Source organism: Pelodiscus sinensis, chromosome 9, assembly GCF_052426305.1.
Source record: "Pelodiscus sinensis isolate ZL-2025 chromosome 9, ASM5242630v1, whole genome shotgun sequence".
NCBI classification, from domain to species: domain Eukaryota; kingdom Metazoa; phylum Chordata; order Testudines; family Trionychidae; genus Pelodiscus; species Pelodiscus sinensis.
Window position 1 is genome coordinate 18,089,977 of NC_143060.1, and position 17,947 is coordinate 18,107,923.

Here is a 17,947-nt window from a genome sequence, read left to right on the forward strand (position 1 = left end):
AAGCCGCCGCCTGGGCGGCTTTGCTCGTTTGCCGGGAGCAAAGCCGCCCAGGCGGTGGGACTCCCGCCGCCTGGGCGGCTTTGCTCCTGTCCCCCTGGTCTGCTGGGGGGGTCCAGCGGCTTTGCTGGACCCCCCCCAGCAGACCAGGGGGACAGGAGCAAAGCCGTGGAGCACGCCTACAGCGGGACAGCCCGGGCGCGCTTGGGCTGTCCCCCTGCGGGCGTGCTCCGCGGCTTTGCTCTCCGTCTCCCTGCTCTGCAGGGAGACGGGGAGCAAAGCCGCGGAGCACGCCTGCAGCGGGACAGCCCGGGCGCACTTGGGCTGTCCCGCTGCAGGCGTGCTCCACGGCTTTGCTGGACCCCCCCAGCAGACCAGGGGGACAGGAGCAAAGCCGCGGAGCACGCCCGCAGGGGGACAGCCCAAGCGCGCCTGGGCTGTCCCCCTGTTGGCGTGCTCAGCGGCTTTGCTCTCCGTCTCCCTGGTCTGCTGGTAGGGGGGAGGTGCAGCTAGTGCCCCCCCCAGCAGACCAGGCTTTTCTTGCCTACCCCTGGGGTAGAGCAGCTGGGGGCTGCCGGGTTGGTCCCGCAGCGCCGCTCCAGACCAACCCGGCAGCACCCCAGCTGCTCTGCCCCAGGCGTCCTGATTCAGCTGCTGCTGGTCAGTTTCAGCAGCGGCTGAATCAGGACGTCTGGGGCAGAGCAGCTGGGGTGCTGCTGGGTTATTCCAGTAGCGCCAAGGAGCCGCGCTACTGGAGCAACCCAGCAGCACCCCAGCTGCTCTGCCCCAGGCGTCCCCAAGTCAGCCGCTGCTGAAACTGACCAGCGGCTGACTACAGGAAGCCCGAGGCAGAGTTGCTCTGCCCCAGGCTTCCTGGAATCAGCTGCTGATCAGTTGCAGCAGCAGCCTACTTGGGGATGCCTGGGTTTCTTAAGTTGAATCTGTATGTAAGTCAGAACTTGCATCCAGATTCAGCCGCGGTTGACGCCAGTCCTGACTTACATACAGATTCAACTTAAGAACAAACCTACAGTCCCTATCTTGTACGTAACCTGGGGACTGCCTGTATTACAAACTTGTGGTAGTATTCTAACACTGTTTAAGGATGTGACTTTTTGTGGCATGCTTATGCTGGCTAAAACCCTAGTTTAGTGCAGTCATATAGGCATAAAAGTGCTTTTTTAGTATAATGCATTTCATTTTCCAAACTGGTGTAAGCTGTGCTGTCAAAAGCACTTTTTTTGCCTAAAAAACTGTGTCCACACTAGCAGGATTTGCCCATATTGCTCTACTGGTGAACTTTTTCTTTTTTAAGTATAGGTCTGGTCTGCATTTGTGTTTGGGTTGATAATACCTAACACACTTAGGATTTTACTGCAATTTAAATGAAAGTGTAATGTTCTTCAGACTTCAGTGTATTGCACATGCCATGGGGTAGGTACTTGGATTCTTCTATGATATGTTTGCGGGTGGTTTTCAGATAGCTGGCTGGTCACATGATACTGTCCCTCCTTGTTTCCATCTGCTAAATTACACTGAAAAATGCTAAATACTTTCCTAGTATTACATTGCTGCTTGAGCAATTGCTGTACTTGCCACAAACATGTTCAACTGTGAATCAGAGTGAAGGTGCCCAGGAGATAACTTGCTTGTATATAAACAGATCCTTTTGTATCAGGGAAGTGTTTTTCGCTGTCCCCATTTAGCATTGCTACCCTTCAAAGGTGAAAGTGTTGCAAGGAGCACAGGTAGGGTTTTCAGATGTCCAGTTTTCTACCGGACAGTCCGGTATTTGCACCTTCTGTCTGGTAGAAAAATTCAGAAAATACTGGACATGTGCAATGTCCGGTATTTTCTGAATTCCCGGCTGGGCGCTGGATGGAACCCTGGTGGGGGCGGAGAACTGACTGGGAGGCAGGGCCATGATTGGCGCTAGGAGCCTCTGGTCGCATGCAGAAGCCCGGGGTGGGTGGGGGGGGGGAATGGCAGGGGGCTGGGACTCCGAGCCGCTCTTCCCGCCCGGCTTCTACACACAACCAGAGGCTCCCAGCGCCAATCGTGGCCCAGCCTCTCAGTTGGGAGCCTCTGGTTCTGTTCAGAAGCCGGGCGGGGGAAGTGGCTCTCAACCCCTCTCTTTTCCCCTGCCCAGCTTCTACGAGCAACTCGAGGGAGTGCCTGATGGGGGTGTGGCACCTTGGACTCCGGCTGCTGCCAGTGGCTGCACCCCCCCTCGCCAGTTCCACTTCCCGCCCCCCTTCCTCTGGGCTCCCCCCCTCCCATCCAGCCCCGCGGCCCCCAACCCTCCCCAGCTCTGCCTCCCGGTCCCCCTCCCTCCCAGCCCCCCCTTTCCTCCTGGCTAGCCCTGCGGCCCCTGGACCCCCCCCCCCGCCAGCTCTGCTTCCTGCCCCCCTCCTGGCCCACTCCGCCCCCCTCCTGTCTGGTCCCTCCCTCCCCCCATGATCAAGTGTGTCCAATTTTTTTTGACGGGGTCTACCTGGTAACCCTAAGCACAGTGCCAGCAGGGGATTCAAGCAATTCCCCACTGGCCCTGTGCTCTCTGTGCCATTTCAAAGCCGCAGTGTTGCATGGAGCCCGTGGTTTGGGGGGAGGAGGTGGGCGGAGTCCCTACCTGACCCTAGGCTCCACACAGTACTGCCGCTTTGAAGCACCCCCTGTTCTTTCCCCTCCCACACTGCCTCTTTCTGATAGAGGCCGCAATGGTGGGGGTGAAGCGATTAGTCGAATAGTCGTTCACCTCCGTAGCTGGGACTGCTCAGCCGAATGCTTGAGCTGGCTCCATGAGCTACCCCTGCTGCGGCTCTACAGAGCGGCCCCCTTATTGACTAATAGTGTAATCAATACAAATGCATTGACTACACGATTAGCCACATATCTGCGCTTTAACATCCTTAGCCCGGCGGCTCTTACTACATTTAAAATGCAGAGTCACAGCGGCAGTAGCGAGTGCACCCCTTATTTATTAATCGAGTAGTTGATGGAAGTTCTGACATCCCTAGGCTGTCCCATGTGGTTCCCTGTACTGTGTGTGGGGGGTTGAAGGCTTTGTGCACTGCCTCCACCCCCAGCAAAAATCTCTTGGTTCCCAGTGGGTGATTTCCAGCCATGGGGACCTGAGAGATTTTGCTGGTGGTGGGGGCAGCGTGAGAAGCCTCCCCCCATCTTCCCGGCAGGTCAGAGAGCCATAAGGAGCAACCAGCTGCTTTGAATAGTGCTGTTCCATGCCGCAGGGGTGGGCCTCATGCTGGATGAAAAGTTTGGCAGGTCATATCTTACTAGACCAATTTTGGGCCCTGTTTCTGCAGTATATTTTGTATGGGTGGACCACCACTGATTTTGGAGGGGCTTTGCACAGAAGTAAAGTTCCACCCATATGATGAGTAACATAATTTATGTAATCGATTCTCTCTCTGAGTCTTAAGCAATATGCTGTAAGGTATAACTTAGTTTTCACTTGGAATTTTGGTTGATTTTTTTTTTTTTAAACTTCATCTAGGTTATTTTGACTGATTTCAAAGAGATCAATTCACCATGCCTGAAAATCCTGCAGCAGGTAGATACCTTCAGAATATTTATCTTTGTTGAGTAGTGAGAGAATCGTGATCCAGATTTCTAATCTGTATTGTTTTGGGGTTTGTCAGATAAGCAGCAGGTGCTACAAATTCTTGATCGTCTGCAAATGAAACTGCGAGAGAGAGGGGAGACTTTCGAGAATGAAAAACTGACTGTTTTATGTAGCACACTCAGAAGCCCTTTGTTTAATCAGATACTGACCCTTCAACAGTCAATCAAGCAACTGAAGGAGCAAGTAAGTTGAAAGTTACGTCTTTTGTCTATTCTGTGGCTATATTTAAGAATTTAAAATATGGTATGTAGGTGTGTCTCCCTTGTTATGCTGCTATTTGGCTTCATAAACGGTGGTTGGGGTGATTGAATGTTCTAACTTTTTTCTAACACGTTGGTATCTAACCAATCTATGGCTCCCATAACTGTAGGATCTGAGTGCCTGTGTCACACCTTTACGTCCAGGCCCCTTGTGTGGATGCAATTATATTGGCAAAACTAAACTTTTGCTAGGATTGTTGTAATGGGACATAAGCCATTATCTGTTGTTTGGCACAGTTTTGCCAGTAGAAGGTGTGTCAACACTAGCTGTAGCCATACTGGCAAAATCTTCCAAGTGCAGACCTAGGCTCCTAAGTGCTCAAGGTGCATTTGGAAATCCACAGTTTGAAAGCTATTTCAACACTCACTTCTTTTACATGTGATTAGGTCCTGGAGAGGAGAGGGGAAAAATAGGAGAGTAGGAAAAGACAGGGGAGAGGGATGTAATAAATATAAGGGAAGGAAACAAAGATAAAATGCATGTTTCAGTCGTTTTTAAATGAAAACAAATAAGGATTGTCTTTTTTTTTTTTTTTTTTTTTTAATTCTTTTTGATACCGAAGGAATTATGTTTTGGCTATGGCTGTGGTCATGCTGCATCTTTTTCTGCTTTCAGCTGATTCTGCGTTCTCCTTGCCTCTTTTACTTTTCCTCCTGTTTTTATTTTGTGTGCAAATTAGACGTGGCCCCTTATTATGTTCCTGTTCCTTTTAGTCCTTTCACAGTCAGGGTACTTCTAGACTACAGGCTTTTGTCGACAGAAGTTTTGTCGACAAAGAGCGTCTACACTACATTCAGTTCTGTCGACAAAGCAAGCTGCTTTGTTGACATGGTAGTATAGACGCAAAGGACAGTTTACATGCAATAACACCTTCTGTCAACAGAAACTCTGTCGACAGAGTTTCTGTTATGCCTCGTAAAATGAGGTTTACCAGCGTCGACAAAACTGCTGAGTTCTGTCGACGTTATGTCGACAGAACTCAGCGGTAGTGTAGACGCAGGTATAGTTTTGTCGACAAAAGTCCACTTTTGTCAACAAAACTCTGTAGTCTAGACACACCCTCAGTGAAATAGTTGAGGAAATCCTGAGGTATGTACTAGGTATTGAAGTTCTGGTTTAACATGTTGATAAATTGTTTATACAGCTGCTTTTTGTGCAGAATCTTTTAACTGAAAATCTGTTTCTATATTTGTTTTTTACTTTTGAAGGAAGGTTTTTGACTAAATATTTCTGTTTTTTTTTTTTTTTTAAACAGCTCGATTACATGCCTTCAGACCACTCGTTAGACTTTGATTTTACTAAGAGAGGCTTACTAGTATTTGATGCTGACCGATCCATTGCTAATGGGAACTTGTATATGGCTTCTAATTCATCTGGAGCCAAAGTAGCTCCTCTCTCTCCAAAACTAGGCATTGATGAATTCAACATGATGATCCAACAAATGGCAAAGGTAAAGCCCTGCCATGGCCAGTGCGTTCAACTTAGGTTTCCACAAACATCAGTTCTTTTGTGTACATTATGTTGTAATAGATCAACAAACATAACTTTCTGTACTTTATCTGGGGAACTAGTGTCTTACTTAGTAAGAGTAGAAAGTCAGACAGATACTAATTACATGAACATAATTGGTGTAATATAGTAGTGATTTACTGCATATATACAGAGCCATTCTTGTACAGGCAGCGGGCTCCACCTATGCATTGTTTAGAATTATGCATTATTTTCATGAGTTGGATTAATAACTTGCTAAATACAGCTACATTAAGGTAGTCAGTATTTGAAGCATAACTTTTCTCATTAGTGTGCTATAACTAAATCTTTTATTGGTTGAATTAAAGACTGAACATTATTTTAAATAGCACAGGTGTGATTAAAGTGTCCCCCCACTCCCAAGTCTATTATACCAGTAATGAAGCCCAGAAAATCTGCACTGGAACTGGAAAAACAGAACAATTGCGGAGAAACATGCCTGGTAACTCCGAAGTGTGAAATTACAGGGGAAGGGAAAAATAGCTTTTGAACACAGAGCTAAAAACAATCCAATTTTAAAGCAAAAAGCAGCCAAAATATAAGTTGCCTAGTTTAGATATGCAGTATTTCCAGAAATTCCAAATAAACAGCATTTTTTCATACTTTTTGTCCAGTTTGAAATTAATTTCATAGTGTGAATGAAGGATAAAAATGGTTCTTATGTTTCCTGAGAGTTCAGAATCCTTTGCTGCCTGTCTATACTGTGTTCTGTTATATGAAAAATAATAAATGGGAGTATTTTCTAAAGTATGTTCAAAGATCTGCCTTTTTTTTTAAAAGGGAGAAGAATTATTGTTATACTCATAAATTTTAAACAAGATCATTCTACTGTATTGAAATTAACATTTTTTTTTAAATTAGGGCAGGCAAATAGAATATATAGATATAGAAAAACCGTCTGTTGGAGGACTTGGTTTTAGTGTGATTGCCCTTAAAAATCAAAATCAAATAATGGGAGAAGCTGGTATCTTTGTCAAGGAAATCCAGCCAGGAAGCATAGCTGCCAGGTAAGAATATGCATATTCTTATTTTATTAACCATTATTTTTAAAAATCCCTTTTCAGAAATGTGGCAAAATTATGGTTTTGTAGGTTCATAAAAATAACTGCAAAAAAATTGGCTACGATTTTTAAAATGACTGATAATTTTGGAGATGTACACATGTTGTCCCAGGATATTAGAGACGCAAGGTAGCATGGTAGTGTCTTTTATTGGAGCAACTTTTGTTCGTGAGAGAGGCAACCTTTTGCGCTTATACAATGCTCTACTCTGGTCTGGGAGTATCATAGCTACAGAGGATGAAACCACACATTGCTTACTATAGGGGAGGAGGGAGGAGACTTCACAAATATCTCATCCCCACAATATCTCCATCGCCCCCTAGAGGAAAAATATATATTCCCTGAAATCCAACAAACCAGTGAAAAAGGGGGTGCCATCCTAGTCCTCAACCAAGATGACTCTGTTAATGATGCCAAATGACCACTCTGTTATCACCTACTGTAAAGAACTCAGAGAAGATCCCACACTACAGACTACCCAGGAATTTAAGGATATAATGAAATCCTTTCCTAAACAACCTCAAGAGATATTCTTTAACCTCATCCCCCCCAAGGCCTTCTACATCAGTGGTAGGCAACCTGTGGCCCCTTGTCAGGCTAAGCTGCTGGCGGGCCGTGAGACAATTTATGTCAAGTGTCTTCAGGCACGGCTCCTCACAGTTCTCAATGGTCTCGCTTCGCCATTCCTGATCAGTGGGAGCTGCAGGAAGTGGCTGGCAGCAGTTTTCTAAAGCTCCCATTGGACAGGAAGATGATGGTATCCTTTCTTAAAGAACTTCTCTTGTAGAGTCCTAACACACGAGTACCTTCCCTCCCTCTTCTCTCCTACTGCTCTCTTCCCCTCCCCCCCAAAAAAGGCGAGAAAAGGTTGGAATGGATATAGTGCACTGAGGAACACTTAAGAAAAACTTCCTAAGTTGTTTAAAAGTGTAAAGAGGTGAATTCATTGGGATGTCAAAGGGGGAGTATTATACTTCAGGGCATGCTAGCCTGCTGCTAATAGGATATATAAAATGTCCTTGATCTCTGAATAGACACCCATTCGCGCAAAATTCAAAGAAGTTATTTATCAAAAATCTTCCATGTTAGTAGAATTTTAAAATGGAAAAAACCCCAAAATGCTTCCCATTTTCCTTTTGAGATGAGATCTTCTGAAGGTGACATACGTAAACTTTGGTTCACACAAAGTTCTGGATGTTGTTTCTGTCACAGCAACTGGCCTAGGGATCTGGAAGAGTAATTTTATAAATATTTTATGAAGAAGATTAAATATTTTCTAATCACAGGTGTAAATTCATCAATAAAGTGAATGAACTTTGTAGGAGTTATACCGTCTTAGAGTAGCAATAAATCGTGCCCTCTGTTCCCAGGAGAAAGTAGATTCACTCCTTTTTATGTTTCCTCACTGGTTAAGGGAGGTGAGTTCTTTGTATGTTAGATTGCTTTATTGCAAAATCTGTTACAACAAACTACCTATGTTTTCTAAATGTACATCTTGATAACCTTTAGGTTGAATCAGAGAAAGCCAGTTAGTACTGTCCAAACTTGGAGATAAGGTCACATAGTGTTAAAAGGGGGGAGGGATGGCTCAGTGGTTTGCGCATTAGCCTGCTAAACCCAGGGTTGTGAGTTCAATCCTTGTGGAGGCCATTTGGGGCAAAAAATTTAAGAGGGAGGGATAGCTCAGTGGTTTGAGCGTTGGCCTGCTAAACCCAGGGTTGTAAGTTCAATCCTTGTGGAGGCCATTTAGGGATTTGGGGCAGAAATTGTCAGGGATGGTACTTGGTCCTGCTGAGAAGGCAGCAGACTGGACTTGATGACCTTTCAAGGTCCCTTCCAGTTCTAGGAGATAGGCAATCTCCATTATTAAAGAAATGAAAAAGATGTTATCCCCTCACCCTCTTGTGTTACTACAAGAATTGGCTATCTCTGATATAAAGTGTAATCAAGAATGAACTAGAATTTCATTGAATTTTGAATGGGAACCCATTGAAAAATCCATCAAGTTTATGTGATGTAGTGTTGCAACAAACATCAGTTGAGCTGGGTTATTAAATAGAATGTACCTAACTTGTATGCTAATAGAGACCTGTAATAAATGATCACTTTTAATATAATGCAATATTACCGGGTATTCTGAATATTCTACTTTAGATTACAAAATCCTGGAATGGGGTTACCTCTCTTTAAAAAAAATTATTTTAATCTTTTATCAAGGGATCAGAGATTAAAGGAAAACGACCACATTCTGGCCATTAACCACACTCTGTTGGATCAGAACATTTCCCATCAGCAGGCTATTGCACTGCTGCAACAGTCTACTGGCGCTTTACATCTGGTTGTTGCCAGGGAGTCAGTCCAAAGAAACAGCGGAACCTCTTCTGTTTTAAGTGACACACATCCACCTGAGACTGTGAGTTGTTATACTATCAAAAATCAGATTTTGGAAGGTGTTAATGCTTTTCAAACATATGACAGGAGTTTTACAGTTTTCACTATTTTTGTTTTACAGCAGCTAAGTGTATGTTTTTTTACTTGTGTGTAAGAATCACGGCATTTTATTTTAACATTGTCATGCTCTAAATATGTTTCTGAATGAATTTGTTTTAAAGTAGATTTTGGGTTTTTTGTGGGGGAACTGGAGTTGAAGATTTAGTAGCCCTACCTATTCTCAGTAAAGAATAATTTAGAGGGGGCAGGGTAGTGCAATTTTGAGATCTCCCAATGCAAGCCATTTTACCCTGGGCAATTGGATAATGATTTAGAAGAGGGTAGGCAGTGCTTACTTTCAGCATTCCCCACTAGAATATGATGTTCTGCTAAAACCTTAACTCCCCAGAGCAAAGCCTTTATTTAAATGAGTGATGCATACATGCATCACTGTGAGAGGTAACAATTTTATTGCATGAGTGGTTTGCCAGTTTTGCATGCCGACTTTCATATGTTGCTACTCTCAGCTGATTGTGAACCCACTCATTTTCTTGAGTTCAAGAGATTATCTTGTAATCTCACAAATCCTGATCTTGAGCCTGTGTCCTGGTTTCACTGAATCATTAAAACATAGAAAAATAGACATGGAAGGGACCTTGAGAGGTCATTGAGTCCCGTCCCCTGCCTTCACAGCAGGACCAAACACTGTCTAGAGTCTAGACCATCCCTGATAGATGTCTGTCTAACCTGCTCTTAAATATCTCCAGAAATGTATTCCAGTGTTTAACCACCCTAACAGTTAGGAAGTTTTTGCTAATGGCCTAACTGAAGGGCCATACAGTCTGAGTGCAGAAGGGCCACGTAATCTGAGAATGGTGTTTGCAATATTGGAATCTTAATTTGTTATATTGGAAGTTTTGCTGGAGATTGAGTTAAGAGGGATTTTTTTTATACTGGATAATTATTTCTCTCATGAATATTATGGAGACAGTGAAATTTGAAGGTTTTAGTAGATAATCAATATTGTTTATTGCTCTGAACATTTTAAAGAATTAAACTTTTACTGCTTTGTCATTAAAGGAGTTGCACCAAACAGACTAACAAAATAAAATAGAAATATATATCTCTGTGGGAGGTCTTTCAACTTCCTTTATGACTTTTAACTGATCTTGGCCAAGACTTTCAGTATGCTAATAAATCCTTTAGTCACAGATGTCTTAAACATGTCTTCTTTATCTCATTTTAGTTTCTACGTAAGAGCTAATATAACAGGAAAAAATGGTTAGGCTCAATTGTTTAACAGAGGAGGATTTCTCATATTGTCTTGTACACTACAAGGTTGTAGTGCAAAACAGCTTAGACACACCCAATAAAGTATGGCAAAATTTATATTGTGCTATTCATACAGAGTGGAGAGGAACTGTACAGCATGTAAGTGAAATAACAGAAGTAGGAGACTGATCATATATTTAAAAAAAAACAACTAGAATAATGCAGACTGCTCACTATTTCTCTCCCTGTGGGTTGCAGTAAACTTGATTTACCAGAAATTAAAAGAAATCTTAAAATTGCCATTATGTAGTCCAGAATGGTATCTTATGAACATGAAAAAACCCATTGACTGAGTAATCAAGACTCAATATGGCTCCAGTTATATGTGGGGAAATTACTCTGAATTAGATTATTACTAAATCCTGGTAGATATGAAAGCTGGAAATATTGATAATGTACTGAAATTAAAATCTCCCCCTTCTATTAATTGTAGATTCAGTGGGGCCATACTGAAGAAGTTGAACTGATTAACGACGGCTCGGGATTAGGTTTTGGAATTGTAGGAGGAAAATCCAACGGTGTTGTTGTAAGGACTATTGTTCCAGGTGGATTAGCAGATCGGGTAACTTGTTATTTTATGTTTCTTCTTCTTTAGTTTACTAGTATAACAACTTATTTTAGCACTCCTAAAAAAAACCAATATATGTAAACAAAAGGAGTCTGATAGCATTAATGACTGAATGCCTATATATGAATAAAATATAACATAGTATGTAGAAATAAAAACATGTTAAAGCTATGATAATTGACAAAAAGTCATCACTGGAACTGAATTGTTACTTCTCAGGCATGGCATGGGGTTTACTGCATTCCAGAAACTTTACTTGCTGGCCCAGCCTTATAATTAGCATTCAATAACATTTCAACTATGAGTCATCAGTGTTGGGACAGCTACTCTTAAGAGACATGCAGACTCTGTAGAGAATGTATATATTTGGTTACAGTTCTGGGGACCAGCTCTGTCATTTCACATTCTCATGTGCATAATCCTTAATCAAGCAGGCTAGTCCACTAAAGTTGTTAGTATTTACTTGCATGCTGGGCTGGCCTTATGAAAGAATGTGTCTGGATGCCTGCCCAGGATTCCGTGGTTGAGGCAAAGAGGGGGATGGACTTGGGGTACAAGGCTATGGAATGGAGCTTGGAGAGTGGGAGGGGGGCTGGCAGTGGGGCCTAGACTTGATGTGCAGTAAGGGGGGAGTCTGGGGAGGCAGTAGGTCCAGAGGGGATGTTGGAGGGTTAGGAGAGGTTAGCGGAGGCTGGGATGATGGGGAACTTGGGGAGCCAGCTGAAGTCAGGGTGCCAAAATACAAGCTCACCCAGGGCACCATTTCCTGAAGGCTGGCACAGTTGCATGATTGTGTGTTCATATGTAGGTTATAAAAGTAAATTATCTTTATAAATATGAAGAGGACTGTGCCTGAGCAAAGCTCCACTGAAGTCAGTGATAGCTGTGATAGGTGCATGGATTCACCTGCCTGGATCAGATTGCAGCCTTGGGGTCTTAGTCTTTAAAGACTCAACCATAATCAGTACTGACTACTCTCAATGGCAGCATTAACAAGTTTGGGATTTCAGTGAGAGCTCCTCAATGACTAGTTTTACTAACTGCTGCCTTACAGGTGCAAAAAACCTCATCTTGCTTTTTAAAATGTTAATGTAAGGTAAGAGGCAGATTATAGAACTTGTTCTAATTTAGAACAGAAAAACAAACTGATTATTTGTAGAGCTGGAATGGAAAAAGTCAGCTGCTGCTTGAGAATCTTCTCCTCAAAACTGTTTGCAGTGATGAATGCTTTTTCACTCACTGTGGAACACCTCTTCTGCTGAGAAGAACAAAATATTTTGGTTTCCAATGACCGCTGTACATTAAGATAGGATTCAATTAAAGATGAGGTGAGATTCAGTTAAAAATGTTAAATAATGAGCTTGTATGTGATCAAGCTCGATGAAGTAACACCTGGAAGTAAAACCAGTATTAATGTGTATGTTTGATGAGCTGGGTGAAGTCCTCAGCTGGTGTAAATCAGTGTTTGTAAGTCAACAGAACTATGAAGATTTACAACAGCCGAGGCTATAGCCCCATGGATGTGTCATATAGTTCTTTCTTAAAGTAAAAATAGCTGAATCAAGCCCTAAGTTGCAATTTTTTTAACATAAGTAATCCTAGTCATAAATGTAGTCCCATTATATTCAGCAGAGTTACTCACTTGGGGAAAGGCTGATCATGTGAATAAGACCTGCAGGGTTGAGTTTTTAATATTTGACCTTTCAGGTTCTTCTGATAGCCCTAAATCAACAGGCTGTGCTTTGTATCCCTGAAGGCCTCTTTTTGCTATTTGGTAGCATAGAAAATCTCAGACTATACAGGATTAGAAACCAGGCTCAGCATTTGTTTCCCTGTAAATATGAAATTTAACCTTTTTCTTATTAATTTTTAATATTAATGGCTTATATGGTTTTACTCATTTTGTTTTAAACAATGAGCTGAAATACTGCTAACAGCTATGGGAAAAAACAATGATTAAATGTGTTAGCATTTTTTTATATTTATTTTGCAGAATTAATTTTATGATTTTTATGAACTAAGTGCTCTGTGAAAATATAGTATTCAATTTCAGTCTGCAATGTAAAATTTTGGTCCAATTGTTGACTCTCTTTTTTTTTTTTTTTTTTTTTTTTTTTTTTTTTTTTTTTAAATATGCTATATGTGAAGGATGGGAGACTTAGAACAGGAGATTACATATTACAGATTGGAGGAACCAATGTACAAGGAATGGTCAGTGAACAAGTAGCCCAAGTGCTGAGAAACTGTGGGAATTCTGTTAGGATGGTGGTTGCAAGAGATCCAATGTGTGAGATTACAGTGACTCCGCCAACTCCTGTCAGCTTGCCTGTTGGTGCATCGCCTTTTTCTCCAAACAAGGGTGTAAGTATCTGACATTTCCTCACAATTCTTCAAATAAGTTCTGTTATGACTTGCAGCCAGGAAGAGAGGGCACAGCATTTACAAGTGCTAAAGAGCTTCAGACAGATTGCAACATATTCTATTTCCAAATATATCATAGTATCATCAGGTCAGCGTTCTGTAGTCAACTATAAATACCTGTTAATGGGATCATAAAAACATTTCCCGTAAATGGAACTTTCAGATCCCTTCCTAGCTCATCACACTTTTTTGCTCACCTGAGTGGATTTAAAAAGTGGTGTTGACTTTTTTTTGTTCCCAAAATATAACATGAACTATGACCAGAACAGAGTTATTCAAAAGAGTGATCTGTTTCTCTTTATGACACATAAGCGTAACATCTTCCTATTCTATGCAACTGTCTTTGATGGAAAATGTATTTTAAACATTTGAATCTTGTTTTAGCAAATGTCTTCCCGGTCATATCAACGTTGCTTGTTTTTTCTTAAGTTATCCTCTTCTGTTTTGAATAATTAAAATCAATAAATGCTACACTAAGTGTACAGTAGGTCTGGAAACATCAACAAAGCTGTGTTTGTACACCATCTGCTACTAATGTTCTAGTTAGATTTAGGTGTCATATCTTAGGGCACGTCTAGACTACATGGCTCCATTAATGGAGCCATGTAGATTTGTTTACTCGGCAAAGGTAAATGAAGTGGCGATTTAAATAATTGCCACTTCATTTAAATTAAAATGGCTGCCGCGCTGTGCCGATCAGCTGTTTAGCGTCCAGACTACAGCGCTGTGCCGCCCCGTGGTTGACATTAAAGGCATTTGTCGACCTCCCCGGTAAACCTCATCCCACGAGGCATAAAGGGGAGATCGACAAATGCCTTTGATGTCGACCGCGGAGCGTCCAGACGACAGCGCAGTGCCGCCAAATAGCTGATCGGCACAGCGTGGCAGCCATTTTAATTTAAATGAAGTGGCAATTATTTAAATCGCCGCTTCATTTACCTTTGCCTACAACCCTAATCTACATGGCTCCGTTGACAGAGCCATGTAGTCTAGACATGCCCTTAGAGTAGTCTTTTCTTTCTTGACTATGACTTGGAATTGGACAGGGGCTGTTCTTTAAAACACAATTTATGATTGTGCTCTTTTCGCACTAGACCAGCTTGCTCCAAAGACCGCTCTTAGTTTCTGGTGCGATGGAGTATTTCATGTTTCTTTGGTGAGACTCCTTTGGAAGAAGCTACAGGTTTAATTTCTCTAGTGCAGCACTCTTGGGACCTGACTGGTACTGAACCAGAGAATTTGCCAAACCATGGGAGTTCAATATTGTCTAGCAGCATTACCAACACTTCTGCTCACTGGGCTTTTAGAAGACATTTAGGGGTAAATTAGCTAAATAACACAGAAGACTGAAAGCCAGGACTGGTGGTTTTAAACAAACTTTATAGGAATACTGGAAACTTGGCCACACTCGTAAATGGACAACTGGCTAACTAAAATCATGCCAGACCACGGATGTTGCTGGACCCAGAGAGTGATGGATTCTGTAGTAGAGGACAGGTGATGTAGGGAACCTGTTCAGTGTGTCTCTGAAGTGAGGTTGTGGTAACAGCAGAGGAAAGATCCTACAGTTCAAATGGATGACAGTGAAAGTTTTTCTACTTCCTCCTGTCTTCTCACTTGCCCTCTCAAATTTTTCACCACTTTAGGAGTTACTGTTGTGGCCAAAGAGACATTGGTTTAAGTAAATTGTTATCCTGAATTTTTTAAGTTTGATGTCTTGAAAGGGGGATTTGTGTAGTGCCCTGAAAACAGGTATTGCCTAAAGATTCTCCATTGCCATATAGAACCACTTGCTGGCTCTGTCACATTTTCTAATACTCTGTAGCCATAACTTTCTGTTCCTAGCATTGTACTATTTTCTCACTTTTGCGCTAGAGACTGACCTTCAGATTGACTTGTTCAGCAGTATGCATGTGCCATAGATCAAGCTGCAACAACCCTGAATGCTCTAGCTGCTGCAGACCTTCTAAAATGTCCTCCTTTGTGGTGTTAGATTCGTACTGTTTTTCCCACCTCTTTCCGGAATCCTTTGTTTCTGTGACATCTAGAATAAACTCAGTTGTTGCTAGTCATGACATCTATTGCATTGTTTGCCGGCAGAGCCCAAGCATTTAGATTGAATAAGTATCTGCTCAATTTGCTGATAGATTAGTCTCTGCAGAAATTGACAGCAGTGGTTAACCTGAATGTGGGGGGGAGGGGAGTTATGCTTCATTTATTGTACTTGTTAAAGGCAGGTCATGAAAATCACTTTGCACCAAGGAATCTACTGCACAAGAAAGAATTTTTACTATCATAATATTGTTCTCTCTGACTTTTGAAAAGGTTTTTACTAGCTGAAATTTTACAAAGGCAAAGGGTTGTTTTTTTTAGCTTTATGATTACCATTTAAATCAGTCAAAATGTTCTGAATTGCCAATTTGTTTGTTGTATATTAAACTACTAGTCTTGCTTTAAGCTGCCTCAGTTCTCTATCATTGTTTCTAAATCTACACTCCTCTGTGCGTACACATATAAGGAAACAGAAAATCTAATACAGTTAATCACGCGCAAGGCACATACCTACAACTCACCAGTTTAGCCACAATTCAGGAATGGGCTGTTTACTGGTCTGCCAACAGAGGGAGGGAGGCAAAGGGGTAACTGCTCTGGGGCCCAGCAATTTAAAAGAGCCTGAAGCTGCTGGTCACCACCGCTACCATGACAGTAGAGAGCCACAGGCCATTTAAATTGCTGCTGGAGTCCTACGTTGCACACTCCAGGTGGCTCTGAGGGCTGGGGGAGGGGTTGGGGCGAAGTTGGCGCAGTGTGGTCTGGGTGGAGCTTAGAGCTGGCTACCCCTAGCCCTGCCCCATCTGGAAGTGTGGAGCCACCCCCCTCACCTTGCCCTGGGGCCCGGCAAGTCTGTCTGTTTATGTTTGGGATTGTGTGTGTCTATTTCCTAGACTTTATCTGTTAACTTCACTAATCTACTTCCAATAACACGCCATAGATGAATATTTTTTGCAGAACTAGGAAATAGTCTGTCTAGTCCCTCTCGTGCTAAGGATTCTGGCATTACCTTTGAAGAAAAGATCAAAATTGCTCTGCAGGGAGAAACACAACCAAAGATTAAGTGAGCAATTGCATAATGGGGGATGGCGAGGGCCAGCTTCATGGGACCAATTGGTAAACTTCTCCTGGGATTGGACTATGTCCAAATATCTTATTTGATTGTAACCACTCACCTAGGAAAACATTGATCAGATAATTTGAAAGCCAAAAAAATGGGGCAAATGATGTACTATTCAAATCTTCTCTGTTAATTTCCCATGATAGCGGTACACAGACTATCCAATAAGTTCTTGGACTGCATTGAAAACAACTTTTTTATTTCAGAAGGTTGAAAAAGCTACTGGGGGGAAAGCTGTTCTAGATTTGATTTTAACAAATAGGGAGGAACTGGTGGAGAATTTGAAAGTGGAAGGCAGCTTGGGTGAAAGTGATCATGAAATCATAGATTTCATGATTCTAAGGTATGGTAGAAGGGAGAACAGCAAATTAGAGACAATGGATTTCATGAAGGAAGATTTTGGCAAGCTCGGAGAGATGGTAGGTAAGGTCCCATGGGAAGCAAGACTGAGGGGAAAAACAACTGAAGAGAGTTGGCAGTTTTTCAAAGGGACATTATTAAGGGCCCAAAAGCAAGCTATTCCGCTGCGTAGGAAAGATAGAAACTAAGGCAAAAGACCACCTTGGCTTAACCAGGAGATCTTGCATGATCTAAAAATAAAAAAGGAGTCAGATAAAAATGGAAACTAGGACACATTACAAAGGATGAATATAGACAAACAATGCAGGGGCAAGATTAGAAAGGCAAAGGTACAAAACAAGCTCAAAATAGCTACAGGCATAAAGAGAAACAAGAAGACATTCTATAAATATATTAGAAGCAAGAGGAAGACCAAGGACAGGGTAGGGAGGGAGAGGAGGGAGAAACAGTAACAGGAAACTTGGAAATGGCAGAGATGCTTAATGCCTTCTTTGTTTCGGTCTTCACCGAGAAGTCTGATGAAGGAATACCTAACATAGTGAATGCTAGTGGGAAGGAGGTAGGTTTAGAAGATAAAATAAAAAAAGAACAAGTTAAAAATCACTTAAAGTTAGATGCCTGCATGTCACCAGGGCCTGATTAAATGCATCCTAGAATACTCACGGAGCTGATAGAGGAGGTATCTGAGCCTTTAGCTATCATCTTTGGAAAATCATGAAAGATATTCTGGAGAGATTCCAGAAGACTGGAAAAGGGGCAAATATAGTCCCCATCTATACAAAGGGAAATAAGAACAACCGAGGAAATTACAGAGCAGTCAGTTTAACTTCAGTGCCAGTAAAGATAATGGAGCAAGTAATTAAGGAAATCATCTTCAAACACTTGGAAGATAATAAGGTGATTAATAAGGGAACAGCCAGCATGGTTTTGTAAAGAACAAATCATATCAAACCAATATGATAGCTTTCTTTGATAGGATAACGAGTCTCGTGGATAAGGGAGCAGCGATGGACGTGGTATACCTAGACTTTAGTAAGGCATTTGATACGGTCTCCCGTGATATTCTTATCAATAAACTAGGCAAATACAACTTAGATGGGGCTACTATAAGTTAGGTCCATAACTGGCTGAATAACCATTCTCTGAGAGTAGTTATTACAGTTCACAATCCT

At 42.1% G+C, this 17,947-nt stretch overlaps 1 protein-coding gene across 11 annotated transcripts in view; it reads left to right on the top strand.

The window, feature by feature from the left end:
* Positions 1-17,947, top strand: part of PATJ (PATJ crumbs cell polarity complex component) — a 223,638-nt gene that overhangs the window by 6,738 nt on the left and 198,953 nt on the right. For all 11 annotated transcript variants that reach the window (XM_075936118.2, XM_075936122.2, XM_075936120.2 and 8 more), the window contains exons 2-8: positions 3,512-3,568; positions 3,657-3,823; positions 5,157-5,351; positions 6,293-6,438; positions 8,710-8,905; positions 10,688-10,816; positions 12,971-13,183. In XM_075936118.2, coding sequence (XP_075792233.2) covers positions 3,547-3,568; positions 3,657-3,823; positions 5,157-5,351; positions 6,293-6,438; positions 8,710-8,905; positions 10,688-10,816; positions 12,971-13,183 — 1,068 coding nt within the window. In that variant the 5' untranslated portion in view covers positions 3,512-3,546. The remainder of the gene's footprint in view (positions 1-3,511; positions 3,569-3,656; positions 3,824-5,156; positions 5,352-6,292; positions 6,439-8,709; positions 8,906-10,687; positions 10,817-12,970; positions 13,184-17,947) is intronic.